Genomic DNA, 20,447 nt, shown 5'->3' on the forward strand with positions numbered 1-20,447 from the left:
CCCCCTCTTATTCCCCCACCCTATCCTCCCCCTCTTATTCCCCCACCCTATCCTCCCCCTCTTATTCCCCCACCCTATCCTCCCCCTCTTATTCCCCCACCCTATCCTCCCCCTCTTATTCCCCCACCCTATCCTCCCCCTCTTATTCCCCCACCCTATCCTCCCCCTCTTATTCCCCCACCCTATACTCCCCCTCCTTATTCCCCCACCCTATCCTCCCCCACCCTATCCTCCCCCACCCTATCCTCCCCCACCCTATCCTCCCCCACCCTATCCTCCCCCACCCTATCCTCCCCCACCCTATCCTCCCCCACCCTATCCTCCCCCACCCTATCCTCCCCCACCCTATCCTCCCCCACCCTATCCTCCCCCACCCTATCCTCCCCCACCCTATCCTCCTCCACCCTATCCTCCCCCACCCTATCCTCCCCCACCCTATCCTCCCCCACCCTATCCTCCCCCACCCTATCCTCCCCCACCCTATCCTCCCCCACCCTATCCTCCCCCACCCTATCCTCCCCCACCCTATCCTCCCCCACCCTATCCTCCCCCACCCTATCCTCCCCCACCCTATTCTCCCCCTCTTATTCCCCCACCCTATCCTCCCCCTCCTTATTCCCCCACCCTATCCTCCCCCTCTTATTCCCCCACCCTATCCTCCCCCACCCTATCCTCCCCCTCTTATTCCCCCACCCTACCCTCCCCTCCCCCTCTTATTCCCCCACCCTACCCTCCCCCTCTTATTCCCCCACCCTAACCTCCCCCTCTTATTCCCCCACCCTACCCTCCCCCTCTTATTCCCCCACCCTACCCTCCCCCTCTTATTCCCCCACCCTATCCTCCCCCTCTTATTCCCCCACCCTATCCTCCCCCTCTTATTCCCCCACCCTATCCTCCACCTCCTTATTCCCCCACCCTATCCTCCCCCTCCTTATTCCCCCACCCAATCCTCCCCCTCCTTATTCCCCCACCCAATCCTCCCCCTCCTTATTCCCCCACCCAATCCTCCCCCTCCTTATTCCCCCACCCAATCCTCCCCCTCCTTATTCCCCCACCCAATCCTCCCCCTCCTTATTCCCCACCCTATCCTCCCCCACTTATTCCCCCACCCGACCCTCCCCCTCTTATTCCCCCACCCTACCCTCCCCCTCTTACTCCCCCACCCTACCCTCCCCCTCTTATTCCCCCACCCTATCCTCCCCCTCTTATTTCCGCACCCTACCCTCCCCCTCTTATTCCCCCACCCTACCCTCCCCCTCTTATTCCCCCACCCTACCCTCCCCCTCTTATTCCCCCACCCTACCCTCCCCCTCTTATTCCCCCACCCTACCCTCCCCCTCTTATTCCCCCACCCTATCCTCCCCCTCTTATTCCCCCACCCTATCCTCCCCCTCTTATTCCCCCACCCTATCCTCCACCTCCTTATTCCCCCACCCTATCCTCCCCCTCCTTATTCCCCCACCCAATCCTCCCCCTCCTTATTCCCCCACCCAATCCTCCCCCTCCTTATTCCCCCACCCAATCCTCCCCCTCCTTATTCCCCCACCCAATCCTCTTCTTTTTCTTCAATTTATTTTCCACCTTATTTTTCTTCATTTATTTTTCCACCCTTATTTTCCTTCAATTTATTTTTCCAACCTTCTTTTCTTCACTTTATTTTTCCACTTCTTATTCTTCACTTTATCTTTTCCACCTCTCTCTTATTCCCCACCCTACCCTCCCCCTCTTTTCCCCACCCTACCCTCCCCCTCTTATTCCCCCACCCTACCCTCCCCCTCTTATTCCCCCACCCTACCCTCCCCCTCTTATTCCCCCACCCTACCCTCCCCCTCTTATTCCCCCACCTATCCTCCCCCTCCTTATTCCCTCACCCTATCCTCCCCCTCCTTATTCCCCCACCCTATCCTTCCCCTCCTTATTCCCCCACCCTATCCTCCCCCTCCTTATTCCCCCACCCTATCCTCCCCTCCTTATTCCCCACCCTATCCACCCCCTCCTTATTCCCCACCCCATATCTCCCTCCATGTTCAATCACCCCCACCTCCATCATGCTCAGTCACCCCCGCCTCCCCCATGCTCAATCAGCCCCGCCTCACACCATCCACCCCCCAATCAGGGACATCCAGCTCCTCATGAATCTATTGTCCAGTCACGCAATCAGATGTAAAATCTTTTCTAATTTTCCTGTTAAAATGGATAACGTCACAGTTCTTCATGTTCTATTTCATTTGTCAAAATTCTTACCTACTCACTTAACCTGTCTCTATCCTTTTGTAGTCTTTGTGTCCTCCTCAAAGCTTGGTTTGCCACCAGCTTTTTATTGTCAGTAAACTTCGATCTGCTTGAACTCTTCATGTAAGTCATTGTTCTCGATAGTTATTCCTGAAGCGCCTGCAGGTGGTTGTCCTCCCAACTGTCAAACTGCAAGTGACCCATTTATTCCTGTTCTGTTTCTGTCTGTTAACTGATCCTCAACCCATGGTGATATTACTTCAGACCCCATAATCTCTAACTTGGTGTAATAACTCCTCAAGTGTAATCTCACTGAATGCTTTATGAAATTGCAAAGCCATCGCATCCACCAGCTCCCCCCTTCACTATTTTACTCGTTTCTATTTTAAAAAGTACTCCCTCAAATTTGTCCAATACAATTTCCACCTGATAAATCTGTTTATTCTGTGCACTTATATTGTTGTTGTTTGTCCATCGTCGTCGATGAGGACTTTGACACCATTAATCATTATGAGGCTGGGTGCGGTGTGTCCGAAGATGACTGATCAGGCCAATTCGGGCACGGAATGTCCTGGCACATATTGGGCAAACTTGTGTAGGCGCTGTAGTTGTTGCGCTGGTGGCTCTGGATTTGCACAGCTCGCGCTTAAGTTGTGCTTCAGCATTGCACCTTGCTTCATAAGCTTGACAGCCCTTGTGGATGAGGCAGCGCCAGGTAGGGTGGTTTTGTGCCAGCGTTTCCCAGGTGGTCATGTCTATGTCAAGCGACTTCAGGGAGGCCTTGAGTGTGTCTTTGTAACGTTTCTTCTGCCCTCCATGCGAGCGTCTTCCAGCAGAGAGTTCCCCAAAAAGGAGCTGCTTGGGTATGCGCTCGTCTGGCATACGGATGACACGACCTGCCCACCAGGTCTGTGCTCTCATCAGCAGTGTGTGGATTGATGGTAGACTTGCTCTAGAAAGAACTTCAGTGTCTGGTACTTAGTCTTGCCATCTGATGCATAATATTCTGCGAAGACAAGTCATGTGGAAATGATTGAGCTGTCTTGCATGCCTTTGATACACAGTCCACGTTTCACAGGCACACAGGAGGGTAGTGAGTACCACGGTGCTGTAGACCTTCAGTTTTGTTGCTGGGCTGATTCCTCGACGTTCCCATACAGTGGAATGCAGTCTACCGAAAGCAGAACTTGCCTTTGCTATTCTGCAGTTAACTTCTGTATCAATAGCACTGCGCGGGAGAGGGTACTGCCAAGATAAGTGAACTGGTCCACTGCCTGTAGTTTCTGCCCTTTGATTGTGATTATGGGTTCTGTGTACGGTGCATGAGGAGCAGGCTGGTGCATGACTTTGGTCTTTTTAATGTTGATGGTGAGTCCAAAGTTGCCACAAGCCGTGGAAAATTTGTCCATACCGACTTGCATCTCTGGCTCTGAGCCAGTACAGTAAGAAGTCTCACAACACCAGGTTAAAGTCCAACAGGTTGATTTGGTAGCAAATACCATAAGCTTTCGGAGCGCTGCCCCTTCGTCAGATGGAGTGGTTATCTGTTCTCGTCCTGAACAGAACAGATAACCACTCCATCTGACGAAGGGGCAGCGCTCCGAAAGCTTATGGTATTTGCTACCAAATAAACCTGTTGGACTTTAACCTGGTGTTGTGAGACTTCTTACTGTGCTTACCCCAGTCCAACGCCGGCATCTCCACATTCTGAGCCAGTATACAGGGCGCAGTCACCGGCAAAGAGGAAGTCTCTCAGAACAGTCTCCTTCATTTTGGTAATAGCTTGAAGTCTCCTCAAGTTGAAGAGCTTCCCATCCACTCTGTACTTAAGGCTGATTGCAGCAACACTGTCCTGGAAGGCATCCTTCAGCATGGCAGTAAACATCATGCTGAATAGTGTGGGTGCGAGCACACAGCCCTGTTTGACACCATTGGTGACTGGGAATGCCTCAGAGGATTCTCCGCCGTCCAGTACTCTGGCCATCATGCCATCATGGAACTGGCGTACCATCTGAATGAATTTGGGGGGGCAGCCGAACTTTGACACAATCCTCCACAGGCCTTGTCGGCTGACAGTGTCGAAGGCTTTTGCGAGGTCAACAAAGACTGTGTAGAGCTCGCGATTCTGCTCCTGACACTTCTCCTGAAGTTGGCGTGGCAAAAATCATGTCAATAGTCCCGCGACCTTTGCGAAAGCCACACTGTGACACTGGAAGCAGGCCCAGCTCCAGATGAGTGACCAGACGATTTAGCAGGACTCTTGCGAGGGTTTTTCCTGCAATGGAGAGCAGCGAGATTCCTCGATGGTTGTCGCATACTTGCAGATTGCCCTTCCTTTTGGAGAGGTGTACGATGGAAGCATCTTTAAGTTCCTGAGGAATGGATCCTTGCTTCCAAAAGGACTGGAACAACTCGGTGAGCTTCTCGATAAGTACAGGACCAGCAGCTTTGTAGATCTCTGCGAGTATGGCGTCTGCCCCTGGGGCTTTGCCACTAGATAGCTGGCTAATAGCTTTCGTGACTTCGGCTACTACCGGTGGGTCAGCGCTGTTGATATCGACCTGGGGAATCCTGTCTCATAGAATCATAGAATCATAGAATCCCTACAGTGCAGAAGGAGGCCATTCGGCCCATCGAGTCTGCACCGACCACAATCCCACCCAGGCCCTACCCCCACATATCTATCGCCTCATCGTTAATAGATGACGGTCGGTTGAGGACGGCTTCAAAGTGTTCAGCCCAGCTCTGCAGGATCTGAGCCCTCTCTGTAATGAGAGTTGTACCATCTGTACTCAGGAGGGGTGAACTCCCGAGAGATTGAGGTCCGTAGAGAGTGTTGAGGGCTTCATAGAACCGTTTCAAGTCGTTTATGTCAGCGTATCCCTGTATTTCATTTGTCTTGACGCTCAGCCAGGCATCCTGCATTTTACGCAGTTTATTCTGGACTGTCCTGCGAGCACTGGTAAAGGTGTTTTTCTTGGCAGCTGATGATGGGTCGCTCTGACAGGCACGATGAAGACAATGCTTTTCAACAAGTAGAGCCTGTATCTCCTCATTGTTCTCATCGAACCAGTCATGCTGCTTGCGGGTAGAGGGCCCGAGCATCTTCAGTGCAGATGAATGGACAGCATCCCTGGAGCGTTCCCAGTCGTCCTCAGCGCTGCCTGCAAGGTATAGGTCAGCAAGCTTGGTTTCTAAGTCTTCAGCCAGTGCTGAAGCTATGCTTGGCCACATTGATTCTTTTCATAACCTTGCTTCCTTGTGGTCGCCTCTTGGGTCTGATGCGGAGCCTCATTTTGAAGACAATGAGACTGTGATCTGTCCAACAGTCAGCACCACACATGGCCTTGGTCACTCTGACATCCTGCCTGTCTTTTCTCCTGACAATGACATAGGCGATAAGATGCCAGTGCTTAGAGCGGGGGTCATCCAGGAGGTATTGTTACGGGTAGGCAGACGGAAGGTTGTGTTGGTGATGAGGAGGTCGTGTGCTGCACAGGTCTTCATTAAGAGTAGGCCGTTACTGTTACACTTGCCTACTCCATGCCTCCCAACGACTCCCGGCCAGAATGCAGAGTCACACCCTACTCTTGCATTGAAGTCGCCAAGCAAGATCAGCTTGTCGGTACTGCTCACTGCTGATAGTATCATAGAAATCATAGAAACCCTACAGTGCAGAAGGAGGCCATTCGGCCCATCGAGTCTGCACCGACCACAATCCCACCCCACATATTTACCCGCTAATCCCTCTAACCTACGCATCCCAGGACTCTAAGGGGCAATTTTTTTTAACCTGGCCAATCAACCTAACCCGCACATCTTTGGACTGTGGGAGGAAACCGGAGCACCCGGTAGGGCGTCTAGTTCTTCGTAGAACTTGTCCTTCATCTGGTCCGGGTTGTTCATTGTGGGGGCAAAAGCGCTGATCAGGGTGGCTTGACTTCTGTTCTGTAGTGGAAGCTGTAATGTCATAAGCCGGTCATTCACACCCTTGGGGAGACTAGCAAGTTTCCGAATAAGGTGACTCCTGACAGCGAATCTAACTCCAGCATCACGATGCTCATCGCTGCCGTGACCGCTCCAGAAAAAAGTGTATCCACCTCCAGTTTCAGTCAGCTGACCTATGTTGGCAAGACGAGTTTCACTCAGGGCTGCAATGTCAATGTTGTATCTTGCAAGCTCTCTAGCAACTAAGGCTGTTCTTCTCTCTGGTCTATCTGCTGTAGGGTTGTCCAAAAGCGTGCGCACATTCCAAGTGCCAATGGTGAGCAGTGTCACCTTGTGTTTTATTTTGTTTGTTCGACCACAAGATGGGATCCCCGCCAGCCGCGGTAAACTGGCCAGGGTGTAGTGATGATGTGGAGATGCCGGCGTTGGTAGTGAAACAGGCAATGTTTAGGGCACCTTTTCTAGTCCTTCCTCATTCTACGGAGGTGAGCAGTGCTTTCCTGAAGAGGGCTGCTCATTTGCCCAGGTAGACGCCGAGTTTCACTGCTGCTTCGGTCAGCGGAAAACGACCATTAGACCTGAGCCACCTGTGTGCAGGTCCATGACTACAGCTCCCAGTGTATCCACACCTGCTGCTTCGTCGCTCGCCCATCGCCACAGGACTTCAAAGGTTGAACAGGAAGGTGATGATAATGATGATGATGGTGTCGAGACTAGCCCGTGATTTGGATTAAAGTGAGGGAGAGTTGCACAGCGTTAGCCTCACTCTCTCTTCCCAATTCCCATCTGGATCCAGTGGCAAGACAAAAGTCGAGATGGCTGGAGATGGGACTAGGCGCAGTGGGTGACCAGGACGTCTACTGTGTCTTGTCCAGCTCTTCGCGTTCCACGATGCTTGCAGAGACCGCCTTCTTGACCTTCCATTGGTCTCGTCCGCTCGATCCACCGGAGTCTGTCTTCATATGCTGGGAGAGACATCTCCCAATCTCACCGAGGGTTGAGATCCATCGGCTACCCTCACCTGGTTTAGCCGGCTTGTCGAAGCCGTTGCCAGAGTGTGGCCGATATCGCATGCAAACAGCTACGGGGAGCCAGAGGTGAAAGCTGAGTGCCAGGTGGGGACCAAAGGTGGACAAACCGCCCTAAAAAGGACGCGACATGTTCCCCCACCAGAGGTACTACCCCTCCCTGACTCCCCATACACCCTAATATATATGCACTTATATATTATTAGTATTAAAGTACTCTGTTACAATTGCTGTAATTAGAGACTGTAGCAATTTCTCTGCTATTTATGTCAGAATAACTGACCTACAGAACTGTTGCTCTTAGATTCAGAGAGTCATAGAAGTTTACAACATGGAAACAGGCCCTTGGGCCCAACTTGTCCATGCCACCCTTTTTTTAAAAAAACCCCTAAACTAATCCCAATTGCCCGCATTTGGCCAATTTCCCTCTATACCCATCATACCCATGTAACTATCTAAATGCTTTTTAAAAGATAAAATTGTACCCGCCTCTACTACTACTTCTGGCAGCTTGTTCCAGACACTCACCACCCTCTGTGTGAAAAAATTGCCCCTCTGGACACTTTTGTATCTCTCATCTTAAACTTATGCCCTCTAGTTTTAGACTCCCCTACCTTTGGGAAAAGATATTGACTATCTACCTTGTCTATGCCCCTCATTATTTTATAGACCTCTATAAGGTCACCCCTCAGCCTCCTACGCTCCATTTTTAAATAGAAATTCATAGAAATTTTTTTTTTAATAGATGTATTATGTTTGCTATCTTCCAATGTGTGGTAACCATGCCAACATCCTCTTCCCTTTCCCCTTCTCCTCCTCCCCAGACCCCTTGCCCCGGCTCTTCACCCAGACCCCCGCCTCAGATCTTCCCCCAGACCCCCTGCCCCAGCTCTTCCCCCAGACCCCCTGCCCCAGCTCTTCCCCCAGACCCCCTGCCCCAGCTCTTCCCCCAGACTCCCTACCCCTGCTCTACCCCCAGACCTACTGCCCCTGCTCTTCCCCCAGACTTCCTGCCCCTGCTCCTCCCCCAGACTTCCTGCCCCTGCTCCTCCCCCAGACCTCCTGCCCCTGTTCCTCCCCCAGACCTCCTGCCCCTGCTCCTGCTCTACCCCCAGAACCCCTGCCCCTGCTCTTCCCCCAGAACCCCTGCCCCTGCTCTTCCCCCAGAATCCCTGCCCCCGCTCTTCCCCCAGAATCCCCGCTCTTCCCCCAGAATCCCCGCTCTTCCCCCAGAATCCCCGCTCTTCCCCCAGAACCCCCGCACTTCCCCAGAAACCCCGCTCTTCCCCCAGAAACCCCGCTCTTCCCCCAGAAACCCCGCTCTTCCCCCAGAAACCCCGCTCTTCCCCCAGAAACCCCGCTCTTCCCCCAGAAACCCCGCTCTTCCCCCAGAAACCCCGCTCTTCCCCCAGAAACCCCGCTCTTCCCCCAGAAACCCCGCTCTTCCCCCAGAAACCCCGCTCTTCCCCCAGAAACCCCGCTCTTCCCCCAGAAACCCCGCTCTTCCCCCAGAAACCCCGCTCTTCCCCCAGAAACCCCGCTCTTCCCCCAGAAACCCCGCTCTTCCCCCAGAAACCCCGCTCTTCCCCCAGAAACCCCGCTCTTCCCCCAGAAACCCCGCTCTTCCCCCAGAAACCCCGCTCTTCCCCCAGAAACCCCGCTCTTCCCCCAGAAACCCCGCTCTTCCCCCAGAAACCCCGCTCTTCCCCCAGAAACCCCGCTCTTCCCCCAGAAACCCCGCTCTTCCCCCAGAAACCCCGCTCTTCCCCCAGAAACCCCGCTCTTCCCCCAGAAACCCCGCTCTTCCCCCAGAAACCCCGCTCTTCCCCCAGAAACCCCGCTCTTCCCCCAGAAACCCCGCTCTTCCCCCAGAAACCCCGCTCTTCCCCCAGAAACCCCGCTCTTCCCCCAGAAACCCCGCTCTTCCCCCAGAAACCCCGCTCTTCCCCCAGAAACCCCGCTCTTCCCCCAGAAACCCCGCTCTTCCCCCAGAAACCCCGCTCTTCCCCCAGAAACCCCGCTCTTCCCCCAGAAACCCCGCTCTTCCCCCAGAAACCCCGCTCTTCCCCCAGAAACCCCGCTCTTCCCCCAGAAACCCCGCTCTTCCCCCAGAAACCCCGCTCTTCCCCCAGAAACCCCGCTCTTCCCCCAGAAACCCCGCTCTTCCCCCAGAAACCCCGCTCTTCCCCCAGAAACCCCGCTCTTCCCCCAGAAACCCCGCTCTTCCCCCAGAAACCCCGCTCTTCCCCCAGAAACCCCGCTCTTCCCCCAGAAACCCCGCTCTTCCCCCAGAAACCCCGCTCTTCCCCCAGAAACCCCGCTCTTCCCCCAGAAACCCCGCTCTTCCCCCAGAAACCCCGCTCTTCCCCCAGAAACCCCGCTCTTCCCCCAGAAACCCCGCTCTTCCCCCAGAAACCCCGCTCTTCCCCCAGAAACCCCGCTCTTCCCCCAGAAACCCCGCTCTTCCCCCAGACTCCCGCTCTTCCCCCAGACCCCCGCTCTTCCCCCAGACCCCCGCTCTTCCCCCAGACCCCCGCTCTTCCCCCAGACCCCCGCTCTTCCCCCGGATCCCCGCTCTTCTCCCAGATCCCCGCCCCGGCTCGTCCCCCGGATCCCCGCCCCGGCTCGTCCCCCGGATCCCCGCCCCGGCTCGTCCCCCGGATCCCCGCCCCGGCTCGTCCCCCGGATCCCCGCCCCGGCTCGTCCCCCGGATCCCCGCCCCGGCTCGTCCCCCGGATCCCCGCCCCGGCTCGTCCCCCGGATCCCCGCCCCGGCTCGTCCCCCGGATCCCCGCCCCGGCTCGTCCCCCGGATCCCCGCCCCGGATCCCCGCCCCGGCTCGTCCCCCGGATCCCCGCCCCGGCTCGTCCCCCGGATCCCCGCCCCGGCTCGTCCCCCGGATCCCCGCCCCGGCTCGTCCCCCGGATCCCCGCCCCGGCTCGTCCCCCGGATCCCCGCCCCGGCTCGTCCCCCGGATCCCCGCCCCGGCTCGTCCCCCGGATCCCCACTCCGGCTCGTCCCCCGCTCTTTCCCCGGGGCGCCCCCGACCCCCCACCCTTCCCCCGGCCGTCCCCCGCTCTTCCCCTCGATATCACATTGCTGTTCCACTTCCAGATCTCCTGCCCTTCCACTGCCTCCACTCTCATTCTTCCATCCCCACTGCCCTACTGTTCCTCTTCTTTCTCTTTCCCTCCTCCTTTATCTCATTGTCTGCACAAATATTCTTCTTATCTTTTAGCAGTTGAATAATTTTGTTCAAGAAGGGTTCAAATAATTATGATTAATGAGTGCTGAAGATAACAGATACTGACAATCTCAGTGATTTAAAAAAAAGCATTGAACAAATGTTTAATGGGCACAATTCAAGTTTATTTTTCCTGAATAAACAAAGAAAGGATGGACAGTGATCTTGGTTGGGTGACAGTTCCACTGGTGTTGACAGCACAATGCTTTAAGTGGCTTTTTCCCTGAAGCTAATCTTATAGTGAGTGATGGCAGGCTGTTGAGAACCACCATGACTGAACCTAATCGTGTCCACATATGCACACTATTCAGCCAATATAACCAGTGTTTGATGCCTATCACTAACCTCTTTATAGACTAGAACATCATAATATCTGTTGCTGTTCTTCTGCCACATTTTATCAGAAGTCTTGACATTGCATTATGGAGCCGAATTCTTTGATCTCGTCTGTGGCCGCCTCGCTGCAAGAATGTAGAATTTGGCGTTCCAGCCATTCCGTTTCAGTGGCTCCGAAGAATCCCAGACGCGAACGACAATGGAGATTTTGGCCATTATCTAGAGTTTCTAATCTGTTTTGAGCTACAGCGCACATTACTACATCACCACAATATCAACAGACCTCCAAATCATTACTCCTTTGATCTCTCATTTTGGATAAAGCATATGTTGATATTGGCATTGGTCATTACAAATGGTACAAAGGTATTTAAGTTGACTATATAAATTAAGTTGCATTCTGTGGTGCTGGCCCTACATCCTGGAACTTCTTTCCTAAAATCTAACACTCTCTATCAACCTTAAGACCCACCTCAATGACCAACCTTTAGGTCAATGTTTTTAGTCTTTTCTTCTTTGTTTCAGCATTTGTCTCAGCATACCTGCTTTCAGTAATCCTGTAACATTGACCATTACCTTATTTAGTGGAATTTTTAAATCAGTGTGACAATACTTTAAGATTTTTTATGTAAGATTTCCATCCAACTCCTGCCAATTTTTAGATTACCAATTGCAATTTAAGGAGAGACGAGCATTTTTTTTAAGTTGCCATGTTATATGTAGCAGTGGGTAGAATAGTAGCAATCAGAAGCAACAGCACTGTGACCTTTAAAGTATACCCAAGGTACTTACTTGAGAGATCTAAGAAAAAACAAATGATGAGGCAAAGAAGAAAAGACTCAAAAGATTGACCAAAAGGTTGGCCATTGAGATGGGTCTTAAGGTTGAGAGAGAGTGTTAGATTTTAGGAAAGAAGTTCCAGGATGTAAGGCCAGCACCACAGAATGCAACTTAATTTATGTAGTCAATTTGTACCATTTGTAATGACCATGTTGAAATGTCTGTAATGTTTCTTTGACTGTACTGAATCACCTCAGAGTGTAATATGATTATGTAAAAACCTGAATATTATTGCATCTTGTGTGATGACCATTTTGAAATGTTTGTAATGTTCTTTCAGGTATTTTACAAATAAAGTACATTTTTCCAAAAAGAATGTATTGAAGTGACTCAAGAGTGCAATATGATCTGTGTAGATAATTTGAATGTCATTGCACTTTCTGTAATAATCATTTTGAAATGCTTGTGATTTTCTTTTTATTCTGTTGAAACACCTCAGGATGAAACATTATTTATGTAGCAAACTCAAATGCCATTGCACTTTGTGTGAGGGCCTTTTGAACTGTTTTGTAATGTTCTTTCAGATATTTTATAATATAATTTTTCCAAAAAAAGGGCCTAGGTGTCTGAAGGCACTGCTGTTAATGTTAGAATGTAAGGAGGGAGGTGCTCAAGAAGTGAGAGGAAGTCAGAGGAGCCAATAGTTACGGCAATGAGTTTGAAGGGCCGGATAAGGTTATAGTAATAGTTTACATTATCAGAAGGGTTTAGTATGAGATACTTAAACACTCGGGTGAAAATGTTAAATTTGAAGCCATGGGGGAAATTGGGAGCCATTATAGATCAGCAACGACAGGGGTCAAGACTGAGTAGTATTTGGTACAGTATAGGATATGAAAAGCAGAGTTTTGTGTGTACTGAAGTTTACTAAGGGTAGGGAATTGGGTGCAGCTTGGAGCACATGGAGGTGACCAAGGCATGGATAAGGGTTTCAGTGGCAAATAAGGCCGTTATGATATCATAATGAGGTAGTTTTACTGGTCAACATTATGGACTTAGAAGTAAATGGTCTTTTGTGATGTAGCGGGTATGGGGTTGGAAACTGAGTTCTGGTGTAAATAGGAAGCAGTAATTGTGAACAGGGGCCCCAGAGTCAGTGATAGGGATATTGTGTTTGTGGCTGAGGGTTGAAGATGACATCGATTTTCCCAATGCTTGAATGGAGAAGATTACTGATCATTCGAGATTGGGTGAATGGTAGTCTAGGGATAGAGCTGATGTCATCAATATATGTATGAAGGTTGACTCATGTCTATGGATTGTAATTGCAAAAGTCAGGATGCAGGTGAGTAAAAGAACCTGCATGGATCCTTTGGGGGGACTCCTGAGGTTACTACAGAGGTGAAACAGAATGGATTGCTACAGATGTTCCAAGTACAGTTTTACTGGTGGGAATGGAAGTAGCGAGGGCCGTCCAACCCAGCTGCATAAATAGCGAGGAGGTGTTTGAGGCAGATGGTATGATTAACTGTGCTGAGGGCTACAGAAAGACCAAGGAGGGATAATGTATGACGGGCTGATTTGATTCTGTGGGCGGGGTAGATATCTGATAGGAGGGAGTCAAATCAAGTGGTGGCTAAGATGAGCCTGGCAGATGCACAAGAGCTCTGCAGAGCTGGGAGGAGATTGAAGATGGGTTGAAAGTTAAAAGAGACTGAAGGGCTGAGGTGGATTTTTTGAAGAGGTTGGACAATTGAAAACAGTTTTCAAAGTGAGGGAGCAGTGCCTTGGCTGGAGGTTTCCAATCAAACCTTAAACAACACCAACTTGTATTTATATAGCATAACATGACCCAAGGTATTCTCTGGAGCATTATAAAACCAAATATGACACAGAACTAAATAAGAACGTAGGTCAGATGTCTTAGTCAAAAAGATAGGTGTCTTAAAATAATAGTATGAGAAATTAGATTAGAGAGAAAGTAGCAATAAATATAAGAGGTCAGTAAAATCTACTATAAGCAAATAAAAAGGAAAAGATTACCTTAAGTAAACATTTGTTCTTTAGAACAAGAGGCTGGGGGATTAATAATGAGAAACAAGGAAATTACAGAGATTTTGAACAAGTATTTTCCAGCTGTTCTCACAGTATGAGACACAAAAGCCTTACAACCTCAGTAGCAAATTACTAGAGGAAAAGTGCTAGTTTACCTAATGGCATTAAAGGTTGACATGTCTCCTAAAATTGATGGTCTGCATCCTAGGGTCTTAAAAGAAGCAACTGCAGAGATAGTGGATGCATTGTTTGCAATCTTCAGAAATTCCGTAGATTCTGGAAAAGTTCCAACAGATTGGAAAATCACAAATATAACGCCACTTTCAAGAAGGGAAGGAGACAAAAAGTAGGAAACTATCTGTCATAGGGAGTATGCCAGAATCCATTGTTAAGGAGATAGTATCAGGTCTTTGGAAATCATAATACAATTCTGATCTATCTCAATGACATGGATTTGGGCGGCACGGTAGCACAGTGGTTAGCACTGCTGCTTCACAGCTCCAGGGTCCCGGGTTCGATTCCCGGCTTGGGTCACTGTCTGTGTGGAGTTTGCACATTCTCCTCGTGTCTGCGTGGGTTTCCTCCGGGTGCTCCGGTTTCCTCCCACAGTCCAAAGATGTGCGGGTTAGGTTGATTGGCCAGGTTAAAAATTGCCCGAGTCCTGAGATGCGTAGGTTAGAGGGATTAGCGGGTAAAATATGTGGGGGTAGGGCCTGGGTGGGATTGTGGTCGGTGCAGACTCGATGGGCCGAATGGCCTCCTTCTGCACTGTAGGGATTCTATGATCTAGGATGATGGGGCTGACTGTATGATAGCTAAATTCACTGATAATACAAAGATAAGCCGGAAAGCAAGTTGTGATGAATTACAAAGAGCCTGCAAAGGGATATAGATAGGCTAAGTGAGTGGCAAAAATTTGGCAGATCGAGTATGATGTGGGAAAATGTGAGGTTATGTGAGGAAGAATAGAAAAGCAGAATATTATTTAAATAAAGACTACCAAATGCTGTAGTGCAGAGGGATCTGGATGTCCTTGTACATGAGGGATCACAAAAAGTTAGCATGCAGTTACAGCAATTAGGAAGGCAAGTGGCATGTTGGCCTATATTTCAAGGGTGTTGAAATACAAGAATAAAGAGATATTGCTACAATTGTACAGGGCATTGGTCACACCACATTTGGATGCAATGTTTGTAATCTTCCAAAATTCCCTAGATTCTAGAAGTCAAAACAGATTGGAAAACCACAAATTCATAGAAAAGAATCCTACATTCGGCCGATTGATTCTACACCAACCACAATTTCACCCAGGCCCTATCCCCATAATCCCATGTACTTATCCATGCTAGTCCTTCTGACACTAAGGGGCAATTTAGCATGGCCAATCTGCCTAACCCGCATATAGAACCATAGAACCATATCTTTGGACTATGGGAGGAAACCCACGCAGATACGAGGAGAATGTGCAAACTCCACACAGCCACTGTCCCGAGCTGGAAATCGAACCCGGGTCCCTGGAGCTATGAAGCAGCAATGCTAACCACTGTGCCACCATGCCATCCCACCACTTTCAAGAAAGAGCGGAGACAAAAAGTAGGAAACTATCTGTTCTTGAGAATATGACAGAATCCATAGAGATCACCTTACTTGAGGGATATATTTGTATTGGTAACAGTTCAGAAAAAGTCAGGCTGATTCCTGGGAAGAAGGGGTTGCTTTATGGGAAATGGTTGAGTAGGTTTGCCCTATACTCATTCGAGTTTAGATGAAGGAGTGATGATCTCATTGAAACTTGTATAATACTGAGGGCTGTGAAAGGGTGGATGCTGGGAGGATGTTTCTGATCAAAGGGACATCTAGAAATAGGGGGCAAGGTGGCACAGTGGTTAGCACTGCTGCTTCACATCTCCAAGGACCCGGGTTCGATTCCTGGCTTGAGTCACTGTCAGTGTGGAGTTTGCACGTTCTCCCCGTGTCTGGGTGGGTTTCCTCCCACACTCCCAAGATGTGTGGGTTAGGTGCATTTGCCATGCTAAGTTGCCCCTTAGAATCCCGGGATGCGTAGGTTTCGAGGGATTAGTGGGGTAAATATGTAGGGTTACAGGGATAGGGCCTACTGGGGTTGTTGTCGGTGCAGACTCGATGGGCCAAATGGCCTCCTTCCGCACTGTAGGGTTTCTATGATTTTTATGATTCTAAGTTTAAAAAGTAAGGGGTCTCTCAGTTAAGTCTGAGATCAGGAAGTATTTTTTCTCAGAGGGTCATTAGTTTTTGGCATTCTCTTTCCTAGAGAGTGTGGTGGCTGGGTCATTGAATAGATTTAAGGATGATATGTAGAGATTTTTGATCACCAAGGGAATTGAGGGTTATGGGAATTGGGCAGCAAAGTGGAGTTAAGATCACAGTCAGATTAGCCATGAACTTAATAACAGTTGGAGCAGGCATGGGGCCAAATTACCTCTTGCTCCTATTTCTAATGACCTTAAAGGAGGAGAGTGAGACAGAGGTGTAGGGAGGGTCTTCCTTGTTTGTGTATAACAGGACTTGTGTTGGATATTGTGGCCTTGGCAGCTGTTTTCTACATTGTTTTTCTGCAATGTAGTTTTCTCCAATCAAACAGCTAATCATATTATCTGCTTTCCATTAGCGGTAATTACATAAAGTATCATATGACATGTCCCATTTCCTGGTGGGTCTATTGGATAGTCATGCAGCCAGATTCTTGAGAATAAGAAGTTCGTAATAAAAGTCTGTCTATTTTCTGCAACCTCATTGTGCTTCTGCCTTTGACGGTTTCTTCAGCAATTGTGCACAGTATTCACTAAGCCCAATGAGAAATTTAATTCATTGATAACTTTGCTTATGGGCACTGCCTATTTATGTATGGTAAGAAATTTATTCTGTTTGTAGTTTTAATTTTGTGAAAGCTAAAGCTGTAATTTCATCATGTAAAAAATAAGAAGGAAATAAATGTTTTCATTGAAATGGGACAGTGTTGGATGCAGTATCACAGTCATGGTAGGATTAACTTAAAAGCTTTATTAAGTTATAATGTGCTGCACGTTTATCAAGCAGTAATGGATATTAGCAAAATCTCTGCTGTAAACATAATTAATAAGTCATAAATCATAAATGGTTCATAAAACCTAACTCCGTCATTCAAATTTTGGTCCTAATTCACTCATTTTGGTTTGATGTCCATTTTCCTTAGACCTCCTTGAAGAGTGTTGTGATGTTTTTCAATATTCAAGACATTATGTGAGCGCAAGTTGCTGTATGATCCATGAGACCCTGTTTCATTGCTGAATATTAACAATAAAGTGAATCAGCTCCCTTATTGGCTCTATATACTTATTCAACTTGTCGTCAAACATAATAATCAGCAAGATCCCAGGTCTCTGCCTGCATTGTGTAAGTTATTCTCTGCTACAGCAGCAATAAAGATGCTAACTTGTTAGCCCTAACATTTGAGTTAGTGGTGGGGGAAGAAAAGCTAGGGTTGCTAGTGCTGATTAGATGTGTCCAGCAATCTCTGCTGAACGTACACTGTGTGTGGACTTGAATGAGAAAGGATTGGCCACCTTAATCATGATCCCCACGATTCAATAACTTGCTTGTGCTCACTGTTGAGATTTACACATGAATGCTGACTATTTGGACAAGGTACAGAGAGGTAAATGGGGCTTGTAGAACTGTAGAATAACAAAGGATAATGTCTTTGAGTGGAGGAAATGAGAAATAATTGTTAAGAAATACATAATGCAGCCTTGGAATTCTCTCTTCAGCTTCTGCCCCTTAATAGCATATTATTGAGGGTGTAAGAGATGTCTAATTCATGGTATCTATTTCCTTCCTGTGCTGGGAAACTATTTTGTGTATTATGTTTCAGGATAGGTGTGTGTTTTGTTTTATTTTGATAAAGACCTATTAAAGATGCAGGCATGATCCCTTTCTTCCCAATGAACCCTTCATACTTCCTTTTTATGTTACAATGAACCTGTGGAAAGTTATTAACATTAGACAGCTTTCAGTTTTAGTCCACTTATGTGTTTTTCATGTTTGCAGTTAATTTTTCTTTCATTCCTATAATGTACAGAATGACACCCATTGCCAGTAGAGTTTATTGTTTGCTTTCTGTTACATTAGGGCATCCCAGATGGACTTGAAAAGTGCCCTGGAGGAATGCAACATTGCACTAAGCTTATTCTTAAATAACAAATTCTCTGAAGCTTTGGATTTGCTGCGGCCTTGGTAAGAGGTCTTTTGCATTTGTATTAAATGAGGATTTTTTTCAGTTTGTAGTTCCACATTTCCCATGACAGATTTTACATAGAATTTGGACTGCTTTCCTGTCCAGTCAATTATTTACAATAGTGTCGTGAATATCATAAAAGAATAAAGATGACCTTAGAGTATAGAGTGTGTTCTTATATATGTTGAAAAGAGAAAATAGTCAAATTTGCATTAATTTCAAGGTGCTTTGTTAGTTATCACAAAAATTATTTTTGCAGTCCGAGGCATTTTCTTTTAATTTCACTTTTAACAGGTTATTGAGCTTGAGAAGTCAGTTGTTAAACTTGTTACATTGCTGTTCTCTCCAAGGGTTTGTGTTTGAGCCTAGCCCAGACTGAAGGAATAGAGATGTTTTCTTTGCAAAATAAAATTTATAGCTTAAACCTAGTTATAGAGTCATAGAGGTTTACAGCATTGAAATAGGCCCTTCGGCCCAACTTGTCCATGCCGCCCTTTTTTTTTAAACCCCTAAACTAATCCCAATTGCCCGCATTTGGCCCATATCCCTCTATACCCATCTTACCCATGTAACTGTCTAAATGCTTTTTAAAAGACAAAATTGTACCCGCCTCTACTACTACCTCTGGCAGCTTGTTCCAGACACTCACCACCCTCTTTGTGAAAAAATTGCCCCTCTGGACACTTTTGTATCTCTCCTATCTCACCTTAAACCTATGCCCTCTAGTTTTAGACTCCCCTACCTTTAGGAAAAGATATTGACTATCTAGCTGATCTTTGCCGCTCATTATTTTATAGACCTCTATAAGGTCACTCCTCAGCCTTCTATGCTCCAGAGAAGTCCCAGTCTATCCAGCCTCTCCTTATAACTCAAACCATCAACTCCCGGTAGCATCCTAGTAAATCTTTTCTGCGTTCTTTCTAGTTTAATAATATCCTTTCCATAATAGGGTGACCAGAACTGTACACAGCATTCCAAGTGTGGCCTTACCAATGTCTTGTACAACTTCAACAAGACATCCCAACTCCTATATTCAATGTTCTGATCAATGAAACCAAGCATGCTGAATGCCTTCTTCACCACTCTGCCCACCTGTGACTCCACTTTCAAGGAGCTATGAACATGTACCCCTAGGTCTCTTTGTTCTGTAACTCTCCCCAACGCCCTACCATTAACTGAGTAAGTCCTGCCCTGAAGTAGTTCTCGGTAATTGTGATTTACATAACATAAAATTGCCCATAATTTGATATGCGGTTAGCTTGTGGTCAAATTGATAATCTCATTCCGATTACTGGCTGCATATTGTCTCTGAAGTATGCCAACCATATGGACCTTTTGTCTATTACAGACTTTTCCCACCTTTTTACCCGGGGGCAATATTTGCATTTCTTTCTCACTCAAGGGGCCAATTTCCAAATTTCGGAAAGATCACATTTGGCACAATAACTGAGTTTCAAAAAAAGGTTGAGATGTTGAGAAAATAAAAAAGCTGAGCACAAGTAAAGCAATGTTATAGCATTAATTTAATAAATTAAAAAGAGTAATTAATAAAAGTGACCAGGTCAGAGGGTTCAGTGTATGCGTGTCCGTCACACACTCAATCTCAGCGTACTTACTCACTCACACACTGTGAATGGGTGCATGTGTATATGTTGGTGAGGGGTGGTGAGAGTGCGTGAGAATCCTGAGGCTGGGAGTAAGGCTCACTCATGCACGCACTGCTGCATACTTACTACAGCACCATGCCCTCTCCCCTTCCTGGCCACTACAATTTTTTGTCCCTTGTGACCCTGCCCCATGCTGTTATTCATTGCTCCCCACGCTGAAACCGAGAATTAAAAATTACCTGGCAATTGACTGCATGTGGCCTATCCAATCACAGGCTGGTTCTTCCCTACATTGGCTGGTGATAGGCTTACCAGTGAGCCTATCAACAGCCAAGGCGGAGAAACCAGCCTGCCATTGGATGATCAGACTCGCAGCATTTTTCAAAGGTTTGTCCATGAAAATATTACTAGCTGAGTTCAACGATGCGGTGGGCTTGATTCAAATGCCTCTGGGGCTGCATCTAGCCTACGTGCCAGGGGTTGGACAGGCCTGGCCTATCCAGTCTATCAGAACTCCTTTCAGAAGGTTTTTGGTTCAAGTTACACTCCAATGTAGTTCTGAGGGGGTGCTGCTCTGTCAGAGACACTGCCTTTTGGATGAGCCATTAAATTGAGACTCCATCTGTTCAAGTCACAACTATCCCATGGAACCTGTTTGATGAAGAGCAGGGGAATTTTCCTTTGGGTCCTGGCCAATATTTATCCCTCAACAAGAATGACGGCAGAATGAAGAATCCTTCAAGGCTGGGGAAGGGGGTAGAGTCAGAAAAAAACAATTCAATTACATATTGTGGATGTGGTATTCATGCAGCATCCTTTTTGACTGTTGGTTTTAAATGGAATAACTTTGCCATGCAACCTGCATAGAGTCAATTGATGTAGCTCAAAAAATATGAATGGAAGAAAATAAAGGAAGCGAAGTTTGCCAAAAATGTTGAAGGAAAATGTCTCTGTAATTCAATTGTG

The 20,447-nt window shown here is 48.0% G+C and overlaps 1 protein-coding gene across 2 annotated transcripts in view; it reads left to right on the forward strand.

Annotated features, from left to right (window-relative positions):
* Window positions 1-20,447, forward strand: part of ttc39b (tetratricopeptide repeat domain 39B) — a 209,936-nt gene that overhangs the window by 97,945 nt on the left and 91,544 nt on the right. For both annotated transcript variants that reach the window (XM_078214156.1, XM_078214157.1), the window contains exon 3: window positions 17,769-17,873. In XM_078214156.1, coding sequence (XP_078070282.1) covers window positions 17,769-17,873 — 105 coding nt within the window. The remainder of the gene's footprint in view (window positions 1-17,768; window positions 17,874-20,447) is intronic.

The sequence above is a fragment of the Mustelus asterias genome, chromosome 6 (genome assembly GCF_964213995.1).
Source record: "Mustelus asterias chromosome 6, sMusAst1.hap1.1, whole genome shotgun sequence".
Lineage (NCBI taxonomy): Eukaryota > Metazoa > Chordata > Chondrichthyes > Carcharhiniformes > Triakidae > Mustelus > Mustelus asterias.